The following is a 27442-nucleotide window of genomic DNA, read 5'->3' as shown; positions in this document are numbered from 1 at the left end:
CTGGACCTGGTGCGGCCGGGAATTCAACTGAAAGCAACACCTTCAAAGGTGGCGTTAAAAATCCTCCCTCCGGTTGGAAAACGAAACGAGCCGCTAGGCTGAATATACATCCATTCTACAGCAGCCAGCGACGCAGAACCGAGGTAAGATTTTTTTAAACACGGAGCTACCAGCACATCTGGGCGCAGAAAAAGACAGGACCAGCTCAGCTGGTCCTGTCTTTTTCTGCCTCCAGATGTGCTGGATGGATGGATGCTGCACACAGCTGCCTGCAACCGCTGTGTAGCACCTGATAGACCCTGGATGCTCGCAGTTTGTGAGAGTAAATCATCCGTTTTCATTCATTTAACTCCGAGCCTGTACAAAATGAAACCAAATGCATCCTTGCCGGCTCATTTGGTTTCATTTAGGCTATACACACGCACACACACACGGTAAGATTTACAAATGGATAAATGAACACTGAGGATTTTACAGTGTTTTGTGTGTTAGTGCATGTGTGAGAGAGAGTAAGCTAACTGTCACTCAATATGAGAGGAATTGTTATCTCAATGCTTGTCTTGTGCTCCATCCCTAAAATTATAATTGGATGGATCCATTTGGTTCTATTTGTAGGCTACATGCTCGGAGTTGCAAATGGATGAACACTGGGGAGATAGAATACTGTCAATATGAAGAATTGTTATCTCAGTGCTTGTCTACTCCGTATCCCACCCAGAGAATAATAATTGGATGAGTGTGTGTTCTATTCATTCACTCATGGACAACCCGGTGAATTAATAATTTATAAGTGTCATATGACCTAACATGCTTCTGTCTGTGAGCAACATGAACTGCAGTATAGTCTATGACCTCCTAACCGCTTTACATCATTTTGTACTCCTTCACTATTTCCCACCCTTTATTTTCTCCGTTCAGCATCCTTAACTCTGTTGTGTTTTACTCACCTGCTGCATGTCCCTAACAGACTGTCACTTTATCTTTCATAGTACCTGAGGCTGTTTACCGTAACCATGTTTTCTCAATTTCCAGGGCTTATTTGCACCGCTGCTGTGAGTTGGCCCATGGTAACGCTTATCAAATTACGGTTGTTCTATTAGCTAGCGCCTGTAACATACACAGAGATGCTATTGTCTCACCAGGATGGTGCGATGCGATTTGAGAACACACAGACTCGCTGTGTCTTGTCTATGCCAGGCGGGAAAATATGCATTTTGAATTAAAAAAAGTAATGAACTGCTTCAAAGTAGGTTGTTTTGCGTGAGGGTAAGGGTAGCTACATTTCATAGAAAACTCTTTTCTCACATATTCCATGTAACAAAGACTGTCAGCATTCAAATTCAAGACACTTTCCAGTGAGTATTATTGTAGTAGGCTAGTGAATAGTGAGCATAACATCAGGAAATGTCTGGTGAATGGCATGTCTGTTGTGTGTCATTGTGCACATGCAAGCCAGAAGAAAATCTGACGCCTGGTCTGCATAAATCTACATAATCTCTCCAACTGTGCACTCACTTTCAGTGAAATCATGCTTAAGACTGCTCAGAGCTTTTGCAAGCTGTGGTTACACCATTGTTTGGAACGCTTAGGTTAGTGTGTGCATGTCTGTGCACCCTAACCCGCACGCACGCACGCACGCACGCACGCACGCACACACACACACACACACACACACACACACACACACACACACACACACACACACACACACACACACACACACACACACACACACACGTGTATGCAAATAGTTCACAGACAATGTTCGGGAGAAGTGGAGTCCGGGTCCCACCCCCACCCCACACTGGCAGACAGACGGACTTACAGACAGACGCACATGTACACACACGCAGACACATCCTGAGGCAACTGCTGGCCCTTGCCCCTGGCAGTGGTACGGTGTCGTGTGCTGGAGTGTGGCATGTCGTCACAATAGCTATGTTGAACTTTCACCACGACTAGCCTGCTTGCATGCCTGCTCAGCTGAGTGGGCTGAGAATGCATCTTGCCACACAAAAGGCCCCATTCACAATCCCTTAAGGAAGCAATGGTTCCCCCCTCCCTACACACACACACACACACACACACACACACACACACACACACACACACACACACACACACACACACACACAGGCAAATGCCAGCTCACCCCACCACGCAAGCCATGGCTGAATATTACTCCATTAATCCAGTGAGTGGAGGCTGTTTGCAAAGCTGTTGCCTGTTGCATAAAGCTCACCATTGACTAACTACTGCATACCTTTTCTGCCCCTGGCTGCTGGCCATTATTCTCTCAGGCTGGACTGGAGATCGATTCAGTAATGGCATTCTCAATACTCATTTAGTGTATTATTGCAGCAAAGCAAATTTTGAGATTGAGGTCCTAACCTATAGCGGAGAGAGAGAGAGAGAGTACATGTTTATACTATTTCTAAGAGTGACATGAGGGGAAATCGAGGGACAAAGTAAAAGATTGGTAATTAGATCAGATTAGAGCAAAAGAGCAGTGGTTTGTTCCAGACTTTTTTTGAGGGCATACAATAATCTATGATCCGCAGCTATTCGTGTGGCCAAGGCATAAGCCAGTGCATAATGCCTATCAGATACACTACTTTGAAAGGTTCACGAGGGCATACTCTTAAAAAAAAAAAATCTTCACAGCATACTCTGTATACCCGCGTGACAGGTAGAACACAGCACTGCAAAAGAGTGAGAGAAGAGAAGGCCATGTTACCCAGATTGCTGGATCTCTTGGTACACACTTAATGCTTGGTGTCACTTTGTCTGACAGGCTGAGATTACCAGGACAATGGACTTAATTGGACATAACCACAAGCCCCATTTTCAAAAGATCTTTCACTGAAACTTTTGCACAATTTTGGAAAATACACATTGCACTGCGACATGTTGTGAATTATATTTTATATATTAGATATAAATTTTTTATGTATGCCTATATTGTCAAAATAGGAGCCATGTCTACTCTAAAGTGATTAATTAGCCTATTAAGTTGCTCAAATATTCGATAAAATGTGGTGTGTGTGTGTGTGTGTGTGTGTGTGTGTGTGTGTGTGTGTGTGTGTGTGTGTGTGTGTGTGTGTGTGTGTGTGTGTGTGTGTGTGTGTGTGTGTGTGTGTGTGTGTGCGTGCGTGCATGTGTGTCTGTGTGCGTGCGTGCTAGTGTGTTTGCATGACACGCACACCTAGACACACCCACAAGTATAGTATAATGAAACAGCCTTATGCCCTATCTCTCATAAGACAGACCTCTTAAATTGTGTCACCTTTTGTGTCTTCTTATCTGCTTTGTGTTATTTATTTAGTGTGACTCATATAGTGTGTCACAGCCCATGCTATCTGCCATCTGCCTCTAGCTATCATCTAATCTGTATAGTGGCAATCCATATACGGTACCAACAAAGTAATGATATTAAAGGGACTGAAAAATCCTTTAGTGTTTACAGCTTTGAGCTATATACACTACTGAGCAGTAGTCACTAAAACCATGATTACAGTTTGATCATTAAGGTCATTGAAGTTGATTTCTATCAGCATTTCTAACAGCATAACAACATATTGTAGAACAGCACCTTTCTATGATCATCCACCTATAGTCACTCAAATGTGCATCAGTTGAGAGAGAAGCAAGACATCGATTCTACTAGTGGTGTGGCCTCCCTATCAAATCTTTAGCTATAGCAAATTAATGTACTGTGCAGTTTGTGTTCGAAGCTGAATAAATTGCAGTGCAATTTGTGTTCAGTTGGCAAACAATGTGTTGATCTTAACCAAGTGTGCCCATGAATTTTTGTCCTTTCACACTGCTTGCACATTTCCTATGCACAAATTCACTTTTAAATGTAGTAGGTCTGGCTTCACATAACCAGTCCGTTCTCAGAGCGATGCAGCTCTAGTACCTGTTGGCGGCATGAGCTGTAATTGGTCGATTTCTGTGGTACAGACTGTACAGACAGACAAACCAGAATGTTCACACTTATGGTATCTCGACACGTAGACCAGTGTATCTATCTATCTATCTGACAATGGCAGGCGTGCTGGGTGGGGAGGTACGGTTGGTATGGAAAGGAGGAGGGTGGCCGTGCCCGTGTGCACATGATGAAACAGATTGTATTTGGGGAAAAATGATGTTTAACTCTCTAGTTTATTCATAAGCCTCAAAGGAGCAGGCCACTGTGTTTTTGTGTGTGTGTGTGTGTGTGTGTGTGTGTGTGTGTGTGTGTGTGTGTGTGTGTGTGTGTGTGTGTGTGTGTGTGTGTGTGTGTGTGTGTGTGTGTGTGTGTGTGTGTGTGTGTGTGTGTTGGGGGGATAGAAATGAAAAGACTGGTAGAAATACAGATGCAGGCAGAAAGACAAGTAGAGAAAGTGGCATTATTCTGCTGTGTTAATGTCATTAGGCTATGAATGGAACATTGGATTGGAGAGTGGCATGTTTGGCCTTGAGGACTGAAATGAACCAGGACATGAAGTACTACTGAACACACTCAACTTTAGCACAGATTTAGCGTCCAGATTGCAACAGAGAGAGAACCATACACTAGTTTGCTGCAGAAAGCATGGTAGTGGGACATTTGCACTCATGTGCCCAGATTGCAACAGAGATACACAGATTGCTGGCTTGTGCTAACATTTAGCGTCACCTCAGAAAGCAAGGTAGTAGGACGTGTCTGAGTTAAAGGGGAACACCACTTATTTTCAACTTAATATACCTTAGAGTTGTTGTGTGAATTTTTTTTATTTTTTTTTTATTGACAAAATATTACATTACATACAAAGAACAGGTCAATGAAGATGTACTCTTTGGCTTTCAGAGTACATCTTCATGATGTCACTGATCACATGACCCCACAATCTATCCTCCAGTTCTAGGCAACACAAAAGGTTGGGATATTTTCTTATTTCCACACAACAACTCTAAGTTATATTAATGACATAGTTCAAAGTTGAAAATGAGTGGTATTCCCCTTTAAGAAGCATGGTAGTAAGACATGTCTTACTACCATCCCAAATAGAAAGCATGGTAACACGACATGCATCTCAATTAGAAAACATGGTAATATCTGACATCTCAATTAGAAATCATGGTTGTAGGTTAAGGTAGCTCAGAACCGCACCGACGTCGGCGGTGGTAAGTGTTGGAATTGGAAAGCGTACTCTGTTGCCAAAGATCTACTGTTGAATGGGCGGTGGGTACACTGTGTGGTCGTAAATTGTAGGGAAGCACCGAAAGCCGACCAAGCATCGACCGTTGGATAGCAGCGGGCTTGTTGTTGAAAAAGACATCAAGCCATAGGCTATTTTTAGCTCCTGATAGTAACCATCTGTCGGTGTCGGCTCTCAGGTGCATTCAGCTACTTTTTTTTCCACACCTTCCAACCTACTGATCTCCTGACTTCATTCACCTGCCAGACTGTAGTAATCTGCAGTAGTCTGTTTGGTGGAAAGCGACCTTATAGCTGATAGTGATAGTTGGATATGTGCCTCAGAAAGCCTGGTGGTAGTAGGACATGGTACATGGGGGATCTGGGATCAGCACCATGGACAGCTCCTGACCCCTGCCAGTTTTAGGTGGTAGAATCCCACTAGTGCCACTCTGCTTAGCTAGCTTGTAACTGTGTAACTGTGTGTGTGTGTGTGTGTGTGTGTGTGTGTGTGTGTGTGTGTGTGTGTGTGTGTGTGTGTGTGTGTGTGTGTGTGTGTGTGTGTGTGTGTGTGTGTGTGTGTGTGTGTGTGTGTGTGCGTGCGTGTAAGTGTGCGTGTGCGTGTGCGTGTGTGTGTGTGTGTATACACAGTTAGTGGCCTAATTCATAGGTAAAACAATAACAAATAATAATCAACACGTAAAGGGTTACACGAAGGTACTGCTGGGGGTACATGAGAAATGCCCCCAGAAAATAAAAATATAAGTAAAAATCATGATAATATTATTCATAGTTAAATAATTGAAAACCATGTACTGTTATGCTTAATGATGACACCTGGAGAAACTTGGTGTGAGCCTGATAGTTGCTAAGGCACATTACTTGGTACCAGGTACCTGGGATGTGTTTGAAAGTTGTTTGAATGTTTTAAAGTTATTGACATGAAAACTGGACTGAAATGTTTTGGCCACAGTGTTGAAAACAAATCTGCTCAGTGCTCAGGAAACACCATTTGAAATTCTTACTTTATGTCTACACTCATGTCATCAACATGGATCAGGAAGATTTTGGAAAAACACATTTTTGCCCTATTTGTGGAGATAAGCCACCTATGGTCGCTTATCTCCCGATTAGGGAGTCTTACTGGTTTTATATTCTTGAAATGGGCGGTTTATCATAGCATCGTATAGGTCTACCAATATGTATGGTGAGCAAAATATTGTTGTCAGGTAACGGGGGTACTTGGATTCAGAAATCAGGGAAAGGGGGTACTCAAGCCAAAAAAGATTGAGAAACACTGGTGTAGACAATGTCACAAAAAGTGTCCCTGTGTGTTTCTAAGCCCTAACCCTAACGCTAACCCTGAGGATACGTGTTGTAATCCATCATTAGGGACTGTGGCCCCTGGTGTCCCTCTGTCTCTGTGCTGTGACCGACTGCCATTGCATCATAGAGGTTAATGGGTACATCCTCTGCTCATCCAAACACTCTCTAGACACAGCTTGCCCTCCCAGTCAGAGACCTTATCTGGCCCTCTCTCCTCTGTCCTTATGGGACCAGTGCTTTGTACCCTGTCTACTCGCATACGTTCCCTCTCAAACACCAGCATAAAGTACACTTAGGACCATCGACTGCACTTCTGAAAGTCTCACTCTGTCACTTTAAACTACACCTCTGCAAGAGTGTTCATGTGTTGATTGTGTTGTTGTGTTTCAGCCTTACTAAGAAGTGAGAGCTGGGGTTGAAATGCGGTTCACTCAGTGACAGACTTCTTTTTTCTGCTGAGGATTGTGACTCAAACCCCTTTCTTTCACTTTCTGATTGAGTTGCCTGTAAGGTTGTGACATCTGAGTATAAAGTGTTCTCAGGATAATCTGTTGCAACAGCCAGAAAAAAACAAAACATACTTTGTGATCGTTGATCTTAACTGTTTTCTTCTTAAATGTTTTTCAGGAGTTGAAAAGCATGTGCGTGATCAGCAGGTGTGAGCACTGAAGAAGTCCAAAAAATAAGAGATCGAAAGAAAAGTGGGACACTGCTGTGACAGAGAAGAGAAGACGCACGGGGGGGACTGAGTGACTTCCTGCTGAGAGGGAGAGACAAGCAAACACTCAACAAGGACCTTTCCCTCTACAGCCTCCAAAGATTCTCTCCTCTTCCCTCCTCCCCATCTAAGGGACCAAACTACCTTCTACCAATCACTCCCCTTCCCGACCACACACATACAAAGCACCCCAACATGAAGATGAAAGAGGACCTCAACCCCATGCTGCTACTCCTCTTTCACCTGATGGTGTGGATCTATACCCTGGTCACCTTCCTGCCTTCCTACTTGCTCAGCTCCAAGCGTTCGACGAGTGCGGGCGGCTCCGAGGCGGAGCGGGCGCAGAGGCCCAAGGCCCTCTCGGTGTCGGGCCGTCCCGAGGGGCCCTACCGAGCGCTGGGCGCCGCCAAGAGGCTGGTGACATCGCTGCACCCTGGGGTGGACACCCTGGACAAGGTGTTTGAGTACGCAGCCACTAAGTGGCCTCAAAGAGACTGCCTGGGCACCCGGAAGGTCATCAGCGAGGAGGACGAGAGACAAGGCAACGGGAAGGTGTTCAAGAAGGTAAAGAGACACGGGATGGACCTCCCAACATATATACATATTTCATACATCTACTATATAAAGCAGGGGTCTTGAACGTTTTCAGGCCAAGGACCCCTTAGCTGAGAGAGAGATGAAGCAGGGACCCCCACAACCTTTTCATATATGCCATATAGTTTCATTGTTTAACAGCACAATCATCACTTTATTTTGGATTTACGTCAATTCGTGTTTTAAGATATTTAACCACTTGAACAATACTTAAACATGGCCTTTCACTCAGTACTTTTTCCATCGACACCAAACCACTTTGCCGAAAATAGACGATCTACAAGCTCATAACGCGAGGAGTTGTGAGCTTGTAGATCTGCTATTTTTGGCTAAAGTTCGCAGAATAAAAGGTTTCTATCACACAAAGATTTGGAGGACCCCCTGTAGTAACTCTCTAAGGACCGCCTAGGGGTCCCGGACCCCCTGTTGAAGACCCCTGATATAAAGCTCAAGTCTTCTGTGGCGGATGGGAAGATTGTGCACAAATATGAACTTGCCCAAACGCCACATCCGTGCAAATTGCCGTTGTTAGGCAATGGTTTGTGTCATGTGTTGTGTGTTAGATCAGAGCTCGTTCAAAAGAAAGAGAGAAAGTGAGAGAGGGGGAGAGAGGGAGAGTGCATTTGAGCAAGGGAGTGGAGAGTCAGAGGGGGAGGGAGAGAGTGATGCGCGTGTGATACGGAAAGCATACAGGATTGTCTAATACATACGTACATATCTTTTGTATTCTGATAAATCTATTGTATTGCAGTATAGGCATGAGGGCATCACATTAAGACTAGAGCAGTGAGGAGGAGAGATAAAACAGGTCAGAGTGATGTGAGGACAGTTTGATCTAGCCTCGTGTTGGCGTGGCTGGCAACGCCAGGCTAAGTTTGATCAGTACTTTGACCAGTCCAGACACACAATCCTTAAAAACTCTGTCCTCATATCACATCATCACGTAATCTAAACGTTATCACTAAACTCACAAGCTGTGTGTGTGTGTGTGTGTGTGTGTGTGTGTGTGTGCGTGCGTGCGTGCGTGCGCGCCTGGAATTGTTGTTTGTTTTGCATGTGCAAGTCTGACATGTGAAAGTCTGACTTGCAACACTTTTAATGTCCAAATTGCTCTTTTAATCCCATTTGCTCAATCTCTGTAATCCCCTTTGACCTCGATGTTGCAACTCTGCTGTAAGCCTGAGTACCTCCAGTCTCCAAGCAGTTTACATTCGTAGAAAAAGGATTTGAAAAATTCTTCATGACTCTCTCTTTGTGTGTTGCTAGTGCAACGTGATTGCATACCCACCAAAACACATGTGCATTCACACACATGTGAATGCACATGTGTTTTGGTGGGTATGCAATCACGTTGCACTAGCAATGATAAACCAGTTGGAGGCAGTATCACCTCACCAATGTGCAATAGTTTGTGTAGTGTGTGTGTGTGTGTGTGTGTGTGTGTGTGTGTGTGTGTGTGTGTGTGTGTGTGTGTGTGTGTGTGTGTGTGTGTGTGTGTGTGTGTGTGTGTGTGTGTGTGTGTGTGTGTACTGTATGTTGGGTTATGATACACCCTAGTGATAATGTCCAGCATCTACATTAATAGTAGGTTTTTGCTCTCCTGGTCCAGATTGATAGATTGAGTTATTGAATACTTTATTAACCGTTTGCAAACAACAAAAACAACACAAAAAAAAAACCCTAATTGTGGTCCTATTTAGAGCATAATCCTGACCTGAAGATTTTCTGTTTACTCAAGAGCTGGAGAGACAGGGGTGTTCATTTCATAGCCTTTAGGTTTAGGCCATGGTTTGTCAGCTCAAACACAAAATGTCCATAACAGAAGCTGATTTAAGAACATTGCCATCTTGCTGGGGGAAAAAAGGGAAAAGGAATACAGCATGTTCTGGCCAACAAGCACAGTTGGAATGTTCCAAACCCCAGAAGATCTTTTATTTTTAACAAAGCCAGTAAACATGCCACTGTGGAGTAAACTCACATTTCTTGAGAACAAGTATTTAAAGAGCCTGCATTCATTTCATCATCAGTAGTCCTCTCTCCCATGCGCCCCCTCTCCCTCTCCCTATTGTGTCTCTCTCCATCACCACCAATCTCTCTGCTCGCTGTCTCCCCCTGCAGGTGATCCTGGGGAAGTACCTGTGGATGTCCTATGAAGAGACCCACAAGGCATCGTCCCGCCTGGGCAGCGGCCTGGCAGCACTGGGCCAACGGCCGCACAACAACATCGCCATCTTCTGTGAGACACGAGCAGAGTGGATCATAGCCGCCCAGGCCTGCTTCTTGCACAACTTCCCCTGTAAGTAGAGGCCATTTACCCTCACACAGGATGTGATGTAACAACCCCTCGTGCTATTTAAGTCAGTGGTTCTCCAAGTAGGGTCCAGGTGACTCCCCAGGGGTCCTTGAGGGGGTCCCCAGCTAAATTTGTAACATCGGATCATTATAACCACCCTACTGTAGTTAATATACAGTACATTGGACATTTGGAAATAGCTACAAACTCACAATGTGGCACAATGCGACAGACACATTGTGACCTTGTAGATGTTATTATATTTTAAAAACATTTTGGAAAAATGTGGGGAATCTTTTTAGAAGGTTTTGCAAACATTATGAAGACAAATCTTGTATGGGGTCCCTGGGATAAAACATTTTCAGATGGGGGTGCATGCGTCCAAATACTAATACAAAAACAATACCGATGGCAGCTTGTTATGAACGTAATTGTTCTGTAGAAAAAAGAAGCAGTCCTCCTCGGGTACTCTGGGTTAAGAAAGTATAGGGTTTAAGCCAAGGGGTTGTTAAAAAGAAACAACATTCAAGATTAGTGGATTGTTGATGATTAGTAGGTTTCCTGAGAGTGTAAGGGAGTTGTGTTTTGGTTCCTTTGCGCCCAGATAAACATCTGTGCCTCCTCTGCACTGAATCCTACCAAACCATCCGAAGAAATCGCGTTTGTCCACTGCGTTTCGACCATGTTTGACATGGCCTCCACGTATACTGTACAATACGTTAACCCGAGAGGTTGCTCACAGACACAGTGTGTGAGTTCAGCCTGCCTTGTTACTTTAGCTGATTGGTCAGCTTCAACACATGCACATGGTGCAGTAGTGTTGCCTAATAACCTTCAGATCTAACAGTGGACCCAAATGAACCTTAAGGGCAAGGTGTGTGTGTGTGTGTGTGTGTGTGTGTGTGTGTGTGTGTGTGTGTGTGTGTGTGTGTGTGTGTGTGTGTGTGTGTGTGTGTGTGTGTGTGTGTGTGTGTGTGTTGTGTATGGTCTGTTAATGTCAGTAGTAATACATCAGGAAACAGTTGTAATAAGCAGTGTCCAGCTGAGATGGAAGGTCAGATTGTCCCTTCTGCCCCGCTGTTATATAAGTGTCCCACTTCTCCTCCTGCTCTCATCCTCATCTACTCCTGTCCTCCATCTCATCCCCTGTTCCTCTCTCTCTCTTTCTTTCTTTCTGTCTGTCTGTCAGTCTCTCTGTCTGTCAGTCTCTCTGTCTGTCTGTCTGTCTGTCTGTCTGTCTGTCTGTCTGTCTGTCTGTCTGTCTGTCTGTCTGTCTGTCTGTCTGTCTGTCTCTCTCTCTCTGTCTCTCTGTGTATCTCTCCCTCTCTCTCCCTCTGTGTGTGTGTGTGTGTGTGTGTGTATGTATATATATATATATATATATATATATATATATATATATATATATATATATATATACACACACACACGCACACGCACACACACACACACACACACACACACACACACACACACACACACACACACACACACACACACTTCGGGGGTTGTGTTACCCCCCTGTACCCCCAGACAGATACCGGTCCAGTGGGCAGCTAAACAATATGAACAGCTGAATGTTAAATATGTTTCCAAAGTGTGAAAACAATTAAGTATAAAAAGGAAAATGTGGGGAATACTGTTAACTATGTGTTAACTATAACACATAAATGGTACATCATTAGTGGATATACAGGTTTTGTAGCAATGTTGAAGGTGACCAGTGTTGTCACAGTCCAGACATTACTAAGTGTTATCGTGACAGCTTTTCACATGTGCTCCTTACAACAGAAATATATGATTATGTTAAAATCTAACGGCTTTGATTTATCATCCATTGAATATAGATTTTGTGATTTTGAGAGAGAGAGAGAGAGAGAGAGAGAGAGAGAGAGAGAGAGAGAGAGAGAGAGAGAGAGAGAGAGAGAGAGAGAGAGACCCAAACAGTGTGACAGTGTGACAGACAGTGAGAGTGATGCAGACAGAGACGTGTGGTTGGAGGGAGCAGAGGGAGGGTGATGGTATCAGGGCCAGGGGTGAGAGGATCTACGTGAGCATCTGATGTTGACAGAAGCATCAGGGAGTCAGCCAAGGGCTCCCAGTCAACTCAAACACTCTGCATACAGTGTGTGTGTGTGTGTGTGTGTGTGTGTGTGTGTGTGTGTGTGTGTGTGTGTGTGTGTGTGTGTGTGTGTGTTACAGTATATACTACGTGCATCTTTGTGTACATCGGCGTCTTTGTCAAAAGTGCATAATCCACCATACTTGTGTTGAGGCCCGACGAATCTGCTTTGCATGCTGTACAACAGGGTGTTGCACTGCAGGACACTGCAAGTGCCAAACAACTACATTAATTTGAAAAATAGATAATAATTTAAAACAATTTTGTTGTATTTTTGAGCGGTGGTCACACCGTCTCCTATACGTGGCCGTGTGTGTGGGTATGCGTCCGTCCGTCCGGCCGTCCGGCCGTCCTTTTCTGACCACACATGTTAAGGGAGGGGCGCTGTTGTTCACACACACACACACACACACACACACACACACACACACACACACACACACACACACACACAGGGGGGAAGGGTGGGTCAGCATGTGTGGTCAAGGATTATTATTATTATTAACAAACTGAATGTTTTAGGGTCAAATAAATTAGAGTGTGTGAAGGAACTACAGCATTGTAAAGCACACTAACCCCGCTGCACCCACCCAGTATTGCTGTTGCACAGCCTCCACGACCACCGCTCAGTTCACACGGGTGTGATTTTTTCTTTAAAATCTAGAAAAAAATATCATTAACATAAACATGCTCTGCAAAACACTGGTTGAGAACCACTGCTGTACAATTCAGGCCTGTACATGTACATATTGATTCATATTCATATTGTAATAATAGGTGATCTGCACAATTTGAACAATTCTTTGCCTATAATGACATGCTGAAAATAGGGACGGGATGTTCAAAGTGGTGAAAGAGTCACTGTTAGGTTTGTGTGCATGTGCATGTGTGCTGTGTGTACCGTATTGTTGTATGTTTGTGTGTATGAAACACGACAGAGCCCAAAGGCGTGTTTGGATCTCACGATCGACTGGAGGTGTCATGCCCTTCGTCTGCATACACACGCACTCACAGACACGCATACACCACGCAGACACGCACCAGGAAATGTTTGGAACCATCGTGACGCAAAGATGTGATGTCACCAAATCCTGTCCTTTGTGACTGTGTCAACATGGGGTTAGATGAAACTCTCTATGACCCTCTCCATCTCACTCCCTCCCTCCCTCCCTCTGTTCCTCTCTCTCTCTCTCTCTCTCTCTCTCTCTCTCTCTCTCTCTCTGTCTCTCTCTCTCTCTCTCTCTCTCTCTCTCTCACTCTCTCTCTCTCTCTCTCTCTCTCTCTCTCTAACTTTGTGTTTCAATAAATTGACGGTCTAGACTAGAGAGAGTGTGTAATCTATATTTTAAAGATTTATTCGGGGGCTTTTTATGCCTTTATTGAAAGTGAAGTGAAGTGTGTTAGACAGGAGACAGGGGAGAGAGATGCAGAATGACACACAGCAAAGGCCGTCGGGAATGGGACTCGAGCCCGTGACGCGCTGACAGGCTACATTGTAGCTCAGGACAGGTGCCCGGATCGCTAGGCCAGTCCCATGTCTTTCTGGCCCTACACTTGCATGGTAAATACATGTATATTCTATGGCAATCATGCAAGGCACCAACCTGCTCATCCGGAGCAGTTCAGTATCTTGTTCAGGGACACTTTCGACAGGAGGAGCCGGGATCCATCAGGGATGGGACGATAAGCGATATTATCGTTTATCGTGATAAAAAACACTCACGCTAATCATATCGTGGAGATTTAATATATCGTGATATCGTCCTCCGTCATGCACTGGGATGAATTCACCTTTTATTTGCAGAGCTGCATATCCGGTACCACTTAAACCATCTATAATTGGTAAAAGTTACTTATAATATACGTACTTGATACAGTCTCTTTTTCACTCTCTATCAAATGTCTTTGCCAAAAAATAGCCGATCTACAAGCTCGAGCTTGTAGATCAGCTATTCTTTTGGCAAATGTTCCACCCCATAATGGTTTTGATTATCGCGATAATATCGTAAAATAAATTTCTTTTGTCACAATAATCGTGATATGAAGTGTTCATAATTTGTCCCATCCCTACCATCCATCCATCCACCCATCCATCCATCCATCCATCCATCCATCCATCCATCCATCCATCCGTTTATTTCTCCCTCGCTTTAGCCTCTGCAGGGGTGACCTGACTCCAGCTAGCTGCTGGAGTCAGGTCACACGGACTCCAGCAGCTACAGTAGCAAGTACACTTACTCACCATTTCACAGATCGCACATTCCTCAAATGTTTCTCTTCCAAAGAGGGTTCATCAAGCAGCAAGAGCCTGCGTCCTATTGGCCGGAAGGCCATTCCGAGGCCTCTAGTGGCGCCTGATGATGTCATCACAGTGGGCCAAAGCCAGAGAAGGGCCATGGAGCTGTGTTGACATGGAGCACGTATCACAGCTCTCGCACACGCCATGCTGGCTTAGCTCTAGCATGACTCTGCAGTGTGGAATACACACACACACACACACACACACACACACACACACACACACACACACACACACACACACACACACACACACACACGCGCGCATGCATGCACGCGCGCACGCTCGCTTGCAGGCACAAACACGCACGTCGCGCGTGCACACACTCACGCACACAGACCCCACTGAGTTCAGCACAGGCTGGGTTTCTCATCACTACAACACAGTTGTAGTATCATTCTCTTACTACAGTATATCCATGTTATGCTGAGTTTGACAGATTAACCACTTTATAATAATAATAATATGTAAACTTTTCAAAAACAATTTTACAAAGTTTTTCTCACAGACATAAAAACACAAGCAAAGTGTGGAAAATGAGTCTTTAAAAGAATTCTAAAAGTTGCCACTGTGGTAGCCTGTCTGACTTCCAATGGATGATTATTCCACAGGTGTGACCGAAGGCCCATTTTAGTATGTGAAACGGCACATGCTGACTCTGTCTGTCTGGACGTCTGGACGTGTACACTTTTTTTACGGTCTATGGGTCTGACATCATGCTCTGACATCACTGTGATGTTGAGAGTTTTCGATACATGGATCTCCATATATGGGTACCAAGGGTCTCCATATATGGGTATTGGGTAACTGGTCCGATATACCGGTACATCACTGGCCAGATGGCCAAGACATGGCGCAACCTCGCCCTCACAAAGAAGTCTGAGCCCTTGGATACTTCTACTACTGTATGTGTAACAGTTTGTAGTCATTGTTAAGTCAACATTCCACAAAACCCCAGTTAAAACCTCTCCAGTATCGACTGTAAATAGAAATGACGGAAACAAACAAAGACCTGAGAGCCGCACCCTTTTCAGGAACGTTTTCACTCTTGCTTGCGGGCACCCACGCATGCACCCACCTATGCATGCACGCATGCATGCACATTGCATGCACACAGGTATTATAAGGAAAGATTTATGATTGATATAAAGAAGCTGAAAATGCTAGGGTGACATGAAGAAAGAAAGAATGTATGACATCTGATATGGTAGAACAAGTAAAAAAAAAAGTGATTTCACATGCAGTTAGTTTTAGTTTTAATGAGTTGTGCATTGTCAGAAGCTCTGCAGACATCACTGGCACGTACTGTTAGACTCTGTTTACACTACAGGCCTGAAATGATTAGATAATGAGCAGGGAGTGTTACTACAGTACTACATCTGCTATGAAATAACACAATGAACCACTTGAACCTCAGCATCCATATCCTGTTTTATTTTTTGTTATTTTTTTCTTTTTTTTTTAAGTTTTCAATATTGAATGCCAATGTTGAACAAAGTGGGGTCTGGGGAGCCCTGGGGTCCTTGTAGGAGGTTCCAGGGGGTCCCCAGAAAATGAGGAACAGTTAAGCAGTTTATTTCTTTTCGGCTTTCAAAAATAGCTGATCTTCATGCGTTGTGGCGCGTTGTGCTCCAAAATCTTTAGAAAATGTAGACAAATTTGGAATAATTCTTTTCAGATGGGGGTCCACAGCCAATTACACCATCAATTTGGTGGTCCTTCACATGAAACAAACTTCTATTTAAAAACGAAGGCATTGTGGATGTAATAGTGTGTGTGTGTGTGTGTGTGTGTGTGTGTGTGTGTGTGTGTGTGTGTGTGTGTGTGTGTGTGTGTGTGTGTATTGCAGTGGTCACCCTCTACTCCACTCTGGGGGGTCCAGCCATCGCCCACGGTCTGAACGAGACTCAGGTCACACACATCTTCACCAGCAGAGAGCTACTAGAGACTAGACTCAAGGTGAGAAGAACACACACACGCTCGCACACACGTACATACGCACGCATGCAAGCCTTTTCTGCTCACTACTCACTACACTTCATGCACGTCATCTTCATCATCATCATGATTGCATTTGATAATATACAGGTACATTGTTGAAAGAAGAAAAGTGTGGCTGTATGTGTATTAGGGCATTAGCGACTTGTGATTTTTGCAAGTCGACTCGACTCAGTAAAAAGTTGAGTTGAAGTCGACTTTATCGTTTGATGACGTCATCACATCACACACGACCCCCCAATTATTTTGGGATGATTAGCTTAATGTGCAACATTGTTTTCTCACTCAACTGTAAACAAACTAACAAAGTTTAAGTATATAAAGGGTATCTTCACATCTAAAGTGACAATTTAAGGACTTTTTAATACCTCTAAATTGACAAATTAAACGTTGTCCAAATTGTCAAATATATAGAGGCAGAAATTGTGAAAATAGCCGATCTACATGCTCACAACGCCTCGCATCGCGACTCGCGAGGCGTTGTGAGCATGTAGATCTGCTATTTTCACAATAGAACCATGTTATACCAAATGTAATGTAGCACTGTAATATTGGATCATTCCGTCCTTGACAATAAGCAATCATACTGTTTGAATGCTGTACAGACGCACGCGTGGAGCATAAATAATGATAGAAAAAATACAAAGAATTTTTTTTTCAACTTCGACCTTCGACTTTCTCTGGTGGGAGTCGACTTGTGTAATGAAGTCGACTCAGTCGACTTGTCGACTTTTTCATTAATGCCCTAATGTGTATACAGTATACAGTATGTGAGACAAACCTGACTTCACAGTATGTGTATATGCATGCATGTGCTTATTATGCATGTGCGTTTGTGGTGTTAGGCAATCTTAAAAGAAGTTCCCAGGCTGCAGCATATCATCGTCTTGGATGACTCACCCACGTCGTGGCCGGGCTACCCACGAGGTATCAGTGTCCACAACATGGCTGCCGTGCAACAGCTGGGGACCAAGCCAGAGAACGGTAAGCATCCGTCTGTCTCTGTTAATGTTCAAATTAAGGTCAAAGTTAGGGTTAGGGTTACAACAAGTAGATCTGATATGGTTATGGTAATGTCCCCAAACTTTTGCAAAACCTACATGTGTGTGTAAATCACTGTCTGTCTCATAAAGGCTCAAATATAGTTGGAGGTTTGGAGGGCCCCAGGCGGTGGATGGGTCGGTCGGTCCATGCTTTTCACGCGTCCGCTGCACTAAGCTCTGTGGGTTAGTGCAGTGGACGCATAGAAAAATTGCCAGCATGGGACAAACATTTTTTGGAGGATTTTAGAAAATGTTGCAAGCTCACAACATGTTGCAATGTGATGTGTTTTGTGCTTATGTAGTTCTACTATTTTCTAAAATAATTTAGAAATGTTTTGTGCCGAGGGGCATATAAGAACTCTCTACCACACATTACATGAACAACTCTCAGAGTTTATCACCGGCGAACTCTCCCACTGTCAATAAATGCGGCGTGTGGGGGAGGGGGTGGGGGGGTCGCTAGATGGGCTCATTAGGTCATGTGAATGAGGAAGTGCACACATCTGTGTCAGATTAAGGTCGCTGGGGCGGACAAGGGGCGGGGCTAATATTTGCGCCCTCAGAAGGATGGACAAGGGAAACCTATCTCTCCATCTCTCTCCTTTATTTCCTCTGGCCCTCCTCGTCCCCTTCATCAACAAGTAACTCCCTAAACTCCCCGCTTTTATTTTCCAGCTGTTGCCGGCTGACTCATAGAGAGCAGAGCTGGTAGTGTATACCATGTAGACACATGAAGACGGAGGAGGAGGTTTATGGAACAGGAGTTTTGGTGGGAGGGTATACGTCGGACCGCTGGGACGAGAGGGGGTCATGTTTACACACAGTGCTGTTAACTTCACATGACATCAGTTCTCTTTGACACACACACACACACACACACACACACACACACACACACACACACACACACACACACACACACACACACACACACACACACACACACACACACACACACACACACACACTGAGGCACACCAGTGTTGCCAGATGGGAAATGTTGAATTATCGTATATACCGGAGGCTTCAAATTATCGTATTTGAAAGAAAACTATCGTACACAGTCAAAAAAGAGAAATCACATGTGTAAATATGTAATTTCACAAAAGAAATGTGTGTTTAGTGTAAGAAACAACCTTGTTTGAGTTTCCTACAGTACGTGACAAAAATGCAACTCATGCTGCGTGGAGGCGGGAAACTTCCTGGACTTTACACAAATAAAAGCCTGAAACTGGACTGGAAAGTAGCGCCATGTGTTTTCAATGCCTCAAAGTACAGATCTAGGGTCAGATTGACTCATTTCCTGACTTATTTTGAAAAGCCAAACTAGATCCCGAAGCAGCAGCCAGGGGCTTTAGTAAATTCACACACTTTTTTTTGTGGTATGGCGAAATTATCATACATTTGGAATTTTTTGAATTATTGATCGTACATCGTACAGAGGGTTAAATTATCGTACAAATGCGATAATTATCGTACATCTGGCAACTCGGTGCCGCGCTGTGAGCTTGTATATCTGCTATTTTTCAATAGCTAAAGTATAAAATAATTAAGGCCCCTCCCTCCACCTTGGGCCCTAGTAACTCAGTCCCACTTCCCCCCCACCCCTTGTGACGCCCCTGGTTCCGGGCCTGCAGAGCATCGACGTCTCCAGGCTGTTTGTATTTCCATAAGACGCAGAGCGGAGAGAGAACCCAGAGAGCCCAGCTTTCTTTTACCACATGAAGCGCGCGCCGCACCGCTGAACTTAGCTTGTCGCCTGCTCTAAGCTAGCTTGGCCCGGGTTGTGTTTGTTTATTCAAATGGCAGGATGCATAGAAATGCACGCAGAAGAGGAAGAAGAAGTAGGGGAAAGTGGCAAAGTGCACGTGTCTGTGGTGGGGGTTTTGGGCCTGTGCCAAAAGGGGTTTGAGTGTTTTTGACCCCACCCCATATACAGTAGACAAGTCCCTTAGGAACCTGCCTGTGTGTTTAACGCATGTCCTATTCCACATACTTCTATAGTATTCTTTTGAAGTATTTCCGTATTATAGGATACTAGAGATTTGCGCCCCTTCCGCCCGTGTGCTGTCACATCTCTCATGGAAGTAGGGGGTTAGAGATCACAGAAATAAATCTATATAGAACATATTTTCCATTCATTGCAGATGTGTTGGTTATTGTATCCATAGCAAGATCAGGAGGACCCCAGAAAAGTATATGTGACTGTGAACATAGAAATATTATGACCTATTCTTTTATATAACAGTATGTTACTAATTTTACAATTCCCTTCCCACTCCACAGCCTCAGTGTACAATTCTCAGTGCAGGTGTTGTTCAGTTGCTTGAAATATGTGACAGATACTTAAACAGCTCGGGGGGAAATATGGAAGACAATTTACTGTGAGCTTTTGGCATATCTTGAGGTCAAACACACAGTCACACTTTTTACTCTTTTGTAAAACATTTTAAAACAGTTCAAATAGCCGATCTACATGTACAACAGGGGTGTCAAACTCATTTTGGGTTGAGGGCCACATTGGTCAAAAGGTGACTTGAGCTGGGCCGCAGCCAGCGCACGAGCACACACATCCAGCTAAGTGCCATTAAGTGTATATATATATATATATATATATATATATATATATATATATATACAATAAACATATCTGTGTATATATAAACATATGCATATACATACGCACACACACACACACACACACACACACACACACACACACACACACACACACACACACACACACACACACACACACACTGAACATTTTCAAACGATTTTCCAAACTATTACACTCAGTGTGAATGGCTATTATACCAGCATTGTTTTTTGGAGCTGTGTGAAACACAGGCTCCCTATACGTGGCTGTGTGGGTCTGTGTGTGTGTGTGTCTGTCTGTCTGTCTGTGTGTGTGTCTGTGTGTATGTAGCCTGACTTCGGCACGTAACTAGTGCCGCACCATTTACGCCACTCGCGCAATATATACATCAAAATGTGCGGCTCGGCCGGGAATGGTGTTCTATTACCTTTCGTTCCGATCCGCCTTACCATGCCGACGTAATCGGCAAAAAACGACGCTTAATTGTCCCCATTGACTTATAATGGGACAATGCAAGAAATCACTTTCAAGTATTTTTCTCTCGTAAACCATAGGAGCTACAGTTTCAAACCTCGGAGAGGAGATTCATAATGATTTTAAGAATGAATCGAAAAATAATTACATCACTCGGCCTCATGGTGGCGCTATAACGGCCCACTTTACGTTTTGCCCCGTAACTCTTGAACCGTGGATCGGAAAATTAAAATTCTTTTTTCCCTGGATTCCTTGGGTCAAGACGCATCTCCCCATATAGGCCACGCCCATTTGCGCCAGGATAGATTTTCCGCCATCTTGAATTTTCTCCAAAACACACTTTTTGCTCCTTTTCCTACATATTTTCTTCAAATGTCACAAAAATCGGTACACATGATCTACACACACACACACACACACACACACACACACACACACACACACACACACACACACATACACACACACACACACACACAGCTCCACTTCACACGGGTGTGATTTTTAGTCTGTTGGCAGTCAGTTCTATAACTACAGTACTTATGAACAATAGCTAATTTATGCAATTTGAAGTGAAAGAGATTACCTTTTTAAAATTCCAACATTCCAGCATTTACATAAGCAGTTTCTGTTAGCTAATGGGGTGGCTATCTGTTATGGTTGCTAATGTGTGGCTATTGTTCTGAGGTTTCAGCTATGATCACCTGAGACTCCAGAGTTTCAGCTTGTATAGTTACACTTGTATTATGCAGGCCTACTTTGCTTGGCCAATAAAATCACATTTTATTACTAATCTGAATGGTAGTGTTACAATATAACAATTGAGATGATTGCGTTTAGTTTTCCTGCTCTTCTATTGAGACAATTAGATTGTGTCAAAGGTGTTTACACACACACACACACACACACACACACACACACACACACACACACACACACACACACACACACACACACACACACACACACACATATATATATACATAAGCTTTAAGTTATACGTATAGTGCTCAGTGTGAATAGGCCTTTACACAGCATTGTATTTCAGTAACTGACTCTGTAGCTACTTTAATTATAGACACTGAAAACAAACAACGCATTTTTAAGGAGCCCAATTAAAACATTGAAAGTAGAACAACTCAATTTGAAGTTATACATATTCTTTTCTACTATTAACGCATTTGCTGCTTTTTCAAAATGGCTGCCAAGTACCAGGATGCCTCAGTCTCCATAGACTTCCATGTAATTCATAGTGCACAGATCATGCATGCCCATGCCTAGATCATGCACCATGTGTGTGCACGCTGTTCACAGCTTTCAAACAAAAAAATCTGCTTGGAAATCCGTTCAGGCATTCATGAGATAGAAGCCATTATGTTTTCTTCAAATGTGGTGTGGTATGGGGGTTAAACATGCAATTTCGCGATTGCGATCATGCCTACTACATTTTTGGAGGTCCAAAAAATATTTTTGATTTTTTTTTTTTTTTTTTTTCAAGATGGCCGCCGGGGGTCCGTCGCGGGCCGCATTGGACCTCTTCGCGGGCCGCAAAATGCCCGCAAAATGGCAGTTTGACACCCCTGATGTACAAGCTCACAATGTGTCGATCGGCAATTCTAACTACCGGTATTTAAAAATGTTTCTCATAATTGTAAGAAATCGCAAAAATGTTTAGACATAAGGGATAAAGGGCCTATTATTTATAAATCAAGAGGCAATAACAGTGATGAGAGACTGTTGAGAGAAACCAGAACATGGGAGATGGGAGTGAGAAAGACAGGGTGTCGCACCAAATTCTGGGCCCTGGGTACAAAGATTCACTGCGGGCCTACCCATGAATGTTCTTCATAGGGGAACGCATTATTATGCATCATTTTGTGCTTTAACTATTGAGAAATAGCAGATATACAAGCTCACAGCGCAGCACTCGGTGCCACGCTGCAAGCTTGTAGATCTGCTATTTTTGAAAAATCGTGAACATCTGTGCAAGTCTTCTTTAAAAAAAAAAAAAAAAAAAATCTATGTCAGTGGTGGAGCTCAAACTTTTTCATGTGAAGGACCCCCAAAATGATATGTATTTGGCCACGGACCCCATCTCAAAATATTTATTTCCAGGGACCCCCCAGAAGCAAAATTTTACTTACAAATGTTTGCTTAAAAGATAACAGATCTACAAGCTCGCAGCGTGGCACTTGGTGCCGCGCTGTGAGCTTGTATATCTGCTATTTTTCAATAAAGTATAAAATAATGATGCCCCCTCCACCTTGGGCCCTAGTATCTCAGTCCCACTTTCCCCCCCTTGTGACGCCCCTGCAGAAAGAGATGAATGAAGGTGTAGAGATGGGCCCTGGTCTGCTCTCATGTGACACAATTCTCTCCGATGATGGTGCCAAGAAACTTAAGGAGGTTTACGCAACAGTAGCCCGCTTGTTTAATAAAACAGCTGAATAATTTTCCATCCCTGTATAAACTGTTACACTCCTATCCCTGAGCCTGTCGGTTGCATTCTATTTGTCTGCATTTCCATTTCGTCGCTGTCGGGAGGAAACCTTGTATGTCCAAAACCTTCCTTTTTTGTTATTATTTCAAAAACGATTTAAAATTGTGAAAATAGCCGATCTACAAGCACACAATGCCTCGCATGCGCGTGCGTGCGTGCCTGCCTGCGTGTGTGTTCAGTTTGTAAATATGCAGAAGAATTACAATGCAATGCAATATTTCAAGAGATTGTGCAGTCCTATTCAATCCTATTCAGCTAACATGACAATGTGTGTCCTGTACAGCGTCGCGTGCCCGTAAGCAGCCCCTGCCCTCAGACATTGCTGTCATCATGTACACCAGTGGCTCTACAGGCGTCCCCAAGGGCGTCATGATCTCCCATAGCAACATCATCGCTGGCATCACCGGCATGGCAGAGAGGATACCAAACCTCAGGTAGGCACACCCACACTTCTGACATCATATCCTGTTATACAACTTGACTTGTCCCCTTTTGTGGACCAATTAGCTTTCAGGTGCTTTAGAAAAGAGCACGGTGTACACACCAACAGACAATGGATGTTCTTTTTTTTTTGGTGGCTTTTCTGCCTTGATTTGATAGTAAACTGTAGTCTGACAGGAAATGGGGAGGGAGATGGGGACTGGGGAGTGACACGCAGCAAAGGTCGCCAGGATTGGGATTCGAACTTGCGACACGCTGTCAGTCTGCATCAGCAGCCTAGGTGCGCAGACTGAGACCGACTAATATGCAAAACTGGAAACTGGAGAGATGGTCAAGGAGACCATTGTTCTTTATGTATGGATGCTGGACGGACATATGCATGTCATTATGGACAGTCTCAGACAACAACAAAACACAATGCTTCTGACATACAAACAGGAATAAATCCATTGTTTTTGGACATGTTTTATGTCAAGTTCTGTGAATGATTGCTGTCTGAAAAATCTGTCTGAAAAAGCAGTTTTGAGTATTATCCTAATTAAATTTCCCTAATTCACATCAGCATCAGTGTGTGGATCTAAATTACCTAGTGCACCTAGCTGTGTGTATTCAATGATGAGAAAGCTTCCTCAGCATTTCTGTGAAGTACAATAGCTGCTGTTTTCCTAGCAATCATATCAGCAGTCTTTAAGAAAGCAAATTACTCTAATCTGCCTTTTCTAAGTACTGCCCCCCCCCCCCTCCTCCTCCTCCTCCCCCTGACTTATCTCTGCTGTCACTGGTTGCGTACAATATTAGGGTCGTTGATTTAAAGGTCGCCTGACAGCGCTGTTTTTAAGATCTATCGGGCTCACTTCCGTGTCAACTGAGCATGCGTGGCGGCACAAGTCTCATTGGCCCGTCGGCTCGCTAGCGGCATCGTACGAGGAAAATGTTTATGCTGTTTATGAAAGGGCACATGTCTCCCTGGGGAGAGAGGGAGGAGAGGAGAGGAGGTGAGAGGAGAGGAAACACAGAGCAGAGGAAGTTGGGGACAGAGGAAAAATGGGGAGGATGTGAGAGGAAGATGGAGGGTTAGCGGGGTTAAGATCCGTTGTGATCTCGATCAGGCTGTTAATGAAAATGATGGCTTTGCTTTGTGTATTTTGTTGTCACGCTGTGTACATAAACCTCCCCTAAGTAAGAACTGAATTGCATGCACGTTCATTGAAATGTGGTTCCTCGCAAACCATCGCCCCAACCTCCTTTTTGGATGCTTGCCTATCTTACGTATCGTCACTGTCGGTACGTTTTTTTGTAAAGTAAAGCCCTGCTTCATCATATAAGACTGTCGCACATGACTAGTGAAAATAGACGATCGTTGTGTGCTTGTAGATCTTAAATAGTTTTTAAAATGATAAGCACAAAACGAGCGGTTTGGACATACAAGGTTTCCACCCGACAACGACAATATACGTCAGATGGACATCGGTTCTGACGAATAACAATGCAGTAAATATACAATGCAGCCACACCCCCCCCCCCTCAATAGAACAGGCCTACAAATACTGCAGTGCAGTATCCCTGCTTCTGTAGAAATGGCAATCCTTAAAGGCCACGAGTTCTGATCTTATACAACATCGCATTTCGTCTGGGTGGGCTCTAAAGGACGACTTCACCACTTTTCAACCTATTATAATTGGTCCTCACTAATGTTCATGATAAAATTACACTTTTTTTCCCCCCTTCTCTGTCTGTGTCTCTTAGGAGGGCTGTGGGCAGTTCAGAAACCCCTGTCTGCCAGTGACATCATCGTTAGGAAGATATTCTTTTTTTAAACAAATTACATTTTTATTATCTTGGGAACAGTGGCTTCCATTATAACATTGTAACTTTTCAGGAATATAAAGAAGACTGCAGTTTCATTGATGATGTCACTGGCAGACGATACTAAAGTATGATTAAATGGTATTAACTGGTATTTGGCATTGTGTATTAAGAAGCTCTTTGTGTATACAGTGAGGAGGACACGTATATTGGCTACCTGCCTCTGGCCCATGTGTTGGAGCTGAGTGCTGAGCTGGTGTGTGTGTCTCATGGCTGTAGGATCGGCTACTCTTCACCACTGACACTGGCTGACCAGGTACACTTACTAGAAAACATCATTCACGTTTCAACACACTGGGTACACCTTTAGCGTCACTTTTCAATGTCAGTGTTAGTCATGTGATGATGCATAATGCGAACCATGTAGATTCAGTGTAGAAAACGTCTTTAAATACAATGAAAACAATTTAAACAAAGTGCGCTGCCCGAAGTGGTCTTGAACCCTGTGAGGAGCATACTTACTGATAGGCAGAGCATAGCAAATAATGATCCCTCCTCATCAACATGTTTGTGTCTGCGAAAGGTACTTGCCCCTGTGTTATGAGGACTTGGGAGGAAGAATGCTTTGTAATAGAATGTTACCTTGTACTGTATTAGCACAATTTGCTGATTGATTCATTCATTCATTCACTGATGTGAAACAATGTTATCACAAGCCAGACTCTTTTATTGACGTTCTAAATGGACTGCATTCATATGGTGCTTTGTAATAACATTAATAAACATCTACTAATTGATCACTACAAGTGTTCCTTTATCATTCCCATGTTCAATGTTGAAAAAGAAAAATATAAGAAATCTGTCATTAACATAATTTGTGATTGTTTTCTCCATTTCCCCCCCTATAGTCGACAAAGATAAAGAAAGGCAGTAAAGGAGACACCAGTGTTCTGCGGCCCACTCTGATGGCTGCTGTGCCAGTACGTCAACACAACACAACACAACACAACACAACACAACACAACACCATATAAATAGCTACCGTACGTGTGTATTCAAGTCTGTCACTCAAAGTCTCTCTACTGGATTGCGTTTGGTCTTGTCTGGCAGAGGTTCAGTAGTTTGCTTCTTTGTTCCTCCTGGTCCAGCAGGCCACAACCAGAGTGGTACTGACAGTGTGTGCAGCAGGCCAAGCTCTGTCTGATGTGAAATCATCCATTGCTGTCAGCGGCCCGCTCTGGTCTCTGTCGCTGAGTCTTTAGGGCAGGGTTCCCCAATTAGTTTTCCCCAAGGGCCGAATTATGTCTAGGGTACCAAGCCGAGGGCCACAACATTGCAGGGGGCGACGGTGGCGTTCCCGCTACTCCAGTGACAGTTTTCGTCGTTGTCGGGTGAAAATCTTGTATGTCCAAAACTGTTCGCTTTGAATTTATCATTTTAAAAATGATTTAAACTAGTGAAAACAGACGATCTACAAGCACACAACGCCTTGCGGTGCGAGGCGTTGTGTGCTTGTAGATCTGCTGTTTTCACTACTTTTGTGCGACAGCCTTTTATGATTTGCGAAAGACCGTACAAATTTGGAGATATGAGATTTCCACCCGACAATGACGATATACTAGTGTTGTTGCTGCTCTTATACCACCATTATTACTGGGGTTGGTGTGGGCCAGACAGTAGCACCCTGCGGGCCGCAAATGGCCCGCGGGCCGCCTATTGGGGAACCCTGCTTTAGGGTCTCACTGTGACGTCCAGCGGCTCAACTGGAAGGTTAGGTGTGAGGTTGGATTTTACATCTGGTTACAGTAATCTATGACCACCTTGATGTGATGCGATAGAAGCGTCTGGCTTCGCTCAATACAGCCATGTTGATGTTGTGAAAATGAAACAAAATTCAACTTCCTTTGAATAGCAGAGGCCAGTCCATCCATTTTAACCACTTTGAACCTTGCAGCCCTATTTTGGGCATTATAGGCGAAAACTTCCAAACGTAAAAGTGTGTAAAAAATAGCGCATCTACACATTATCATGGCACATGTCGCATTGTGATGCGCTGTCAGCTTGTTGA

General features: G+C 43.8%; 1 protein-coding gene across 1 annotated transcript in view; it reads left to right on the top strand.

Moving 5' to 3' along the window:
* Positions 1-27442, top strand: part of acsl3a (acyl-CoA synthetase long chain family member 3a) — a 45390-nt gene continuing 17948 nt past the window's right edge. The window contains exons 1-8 of the mRNA XM_080732374.1: positions 1-143; positions 7115-7769; positions 9918-10095; positions 16363-16472; positions 17357-17495; positions 23411-23561; positions 25567-25690; positions 26283-26354. Of these exons, the coding sequence (XP_080588500.1) occupies positions 7401-7769; positions 9918-10095; positions 16363-16472; positions 17357-17495; positions 23411-23561; positions 25567-25690; positions 26283-26354 (1143 nt within the window). The 5' untranslated portion in view covers positions 1-143; positions 7115-7400. The remainder of the gene's footprint in view (positions 144-7114; positions 7770-9917; positions 10096-16362; positions 16473-17356; positions 17496-23410; positions 23562-25566; positions 25691-26282; positions 26355-27442) is intronic.

This window comes from Nannobrachium achirus (assembly GCF_963921795.1).
Source record: "Nannobrachium achirus genome assembly, chromosome: 8".
NCBI lineage: Eukaryota > Metazoa > Chordata > Actinopteri > Myctophiformes > Myctophidae > Nannobrachium > Nannobrachium achirus.
This window is presented reverse-complemented; position numbering and strand designations above follow the sequence as displayed.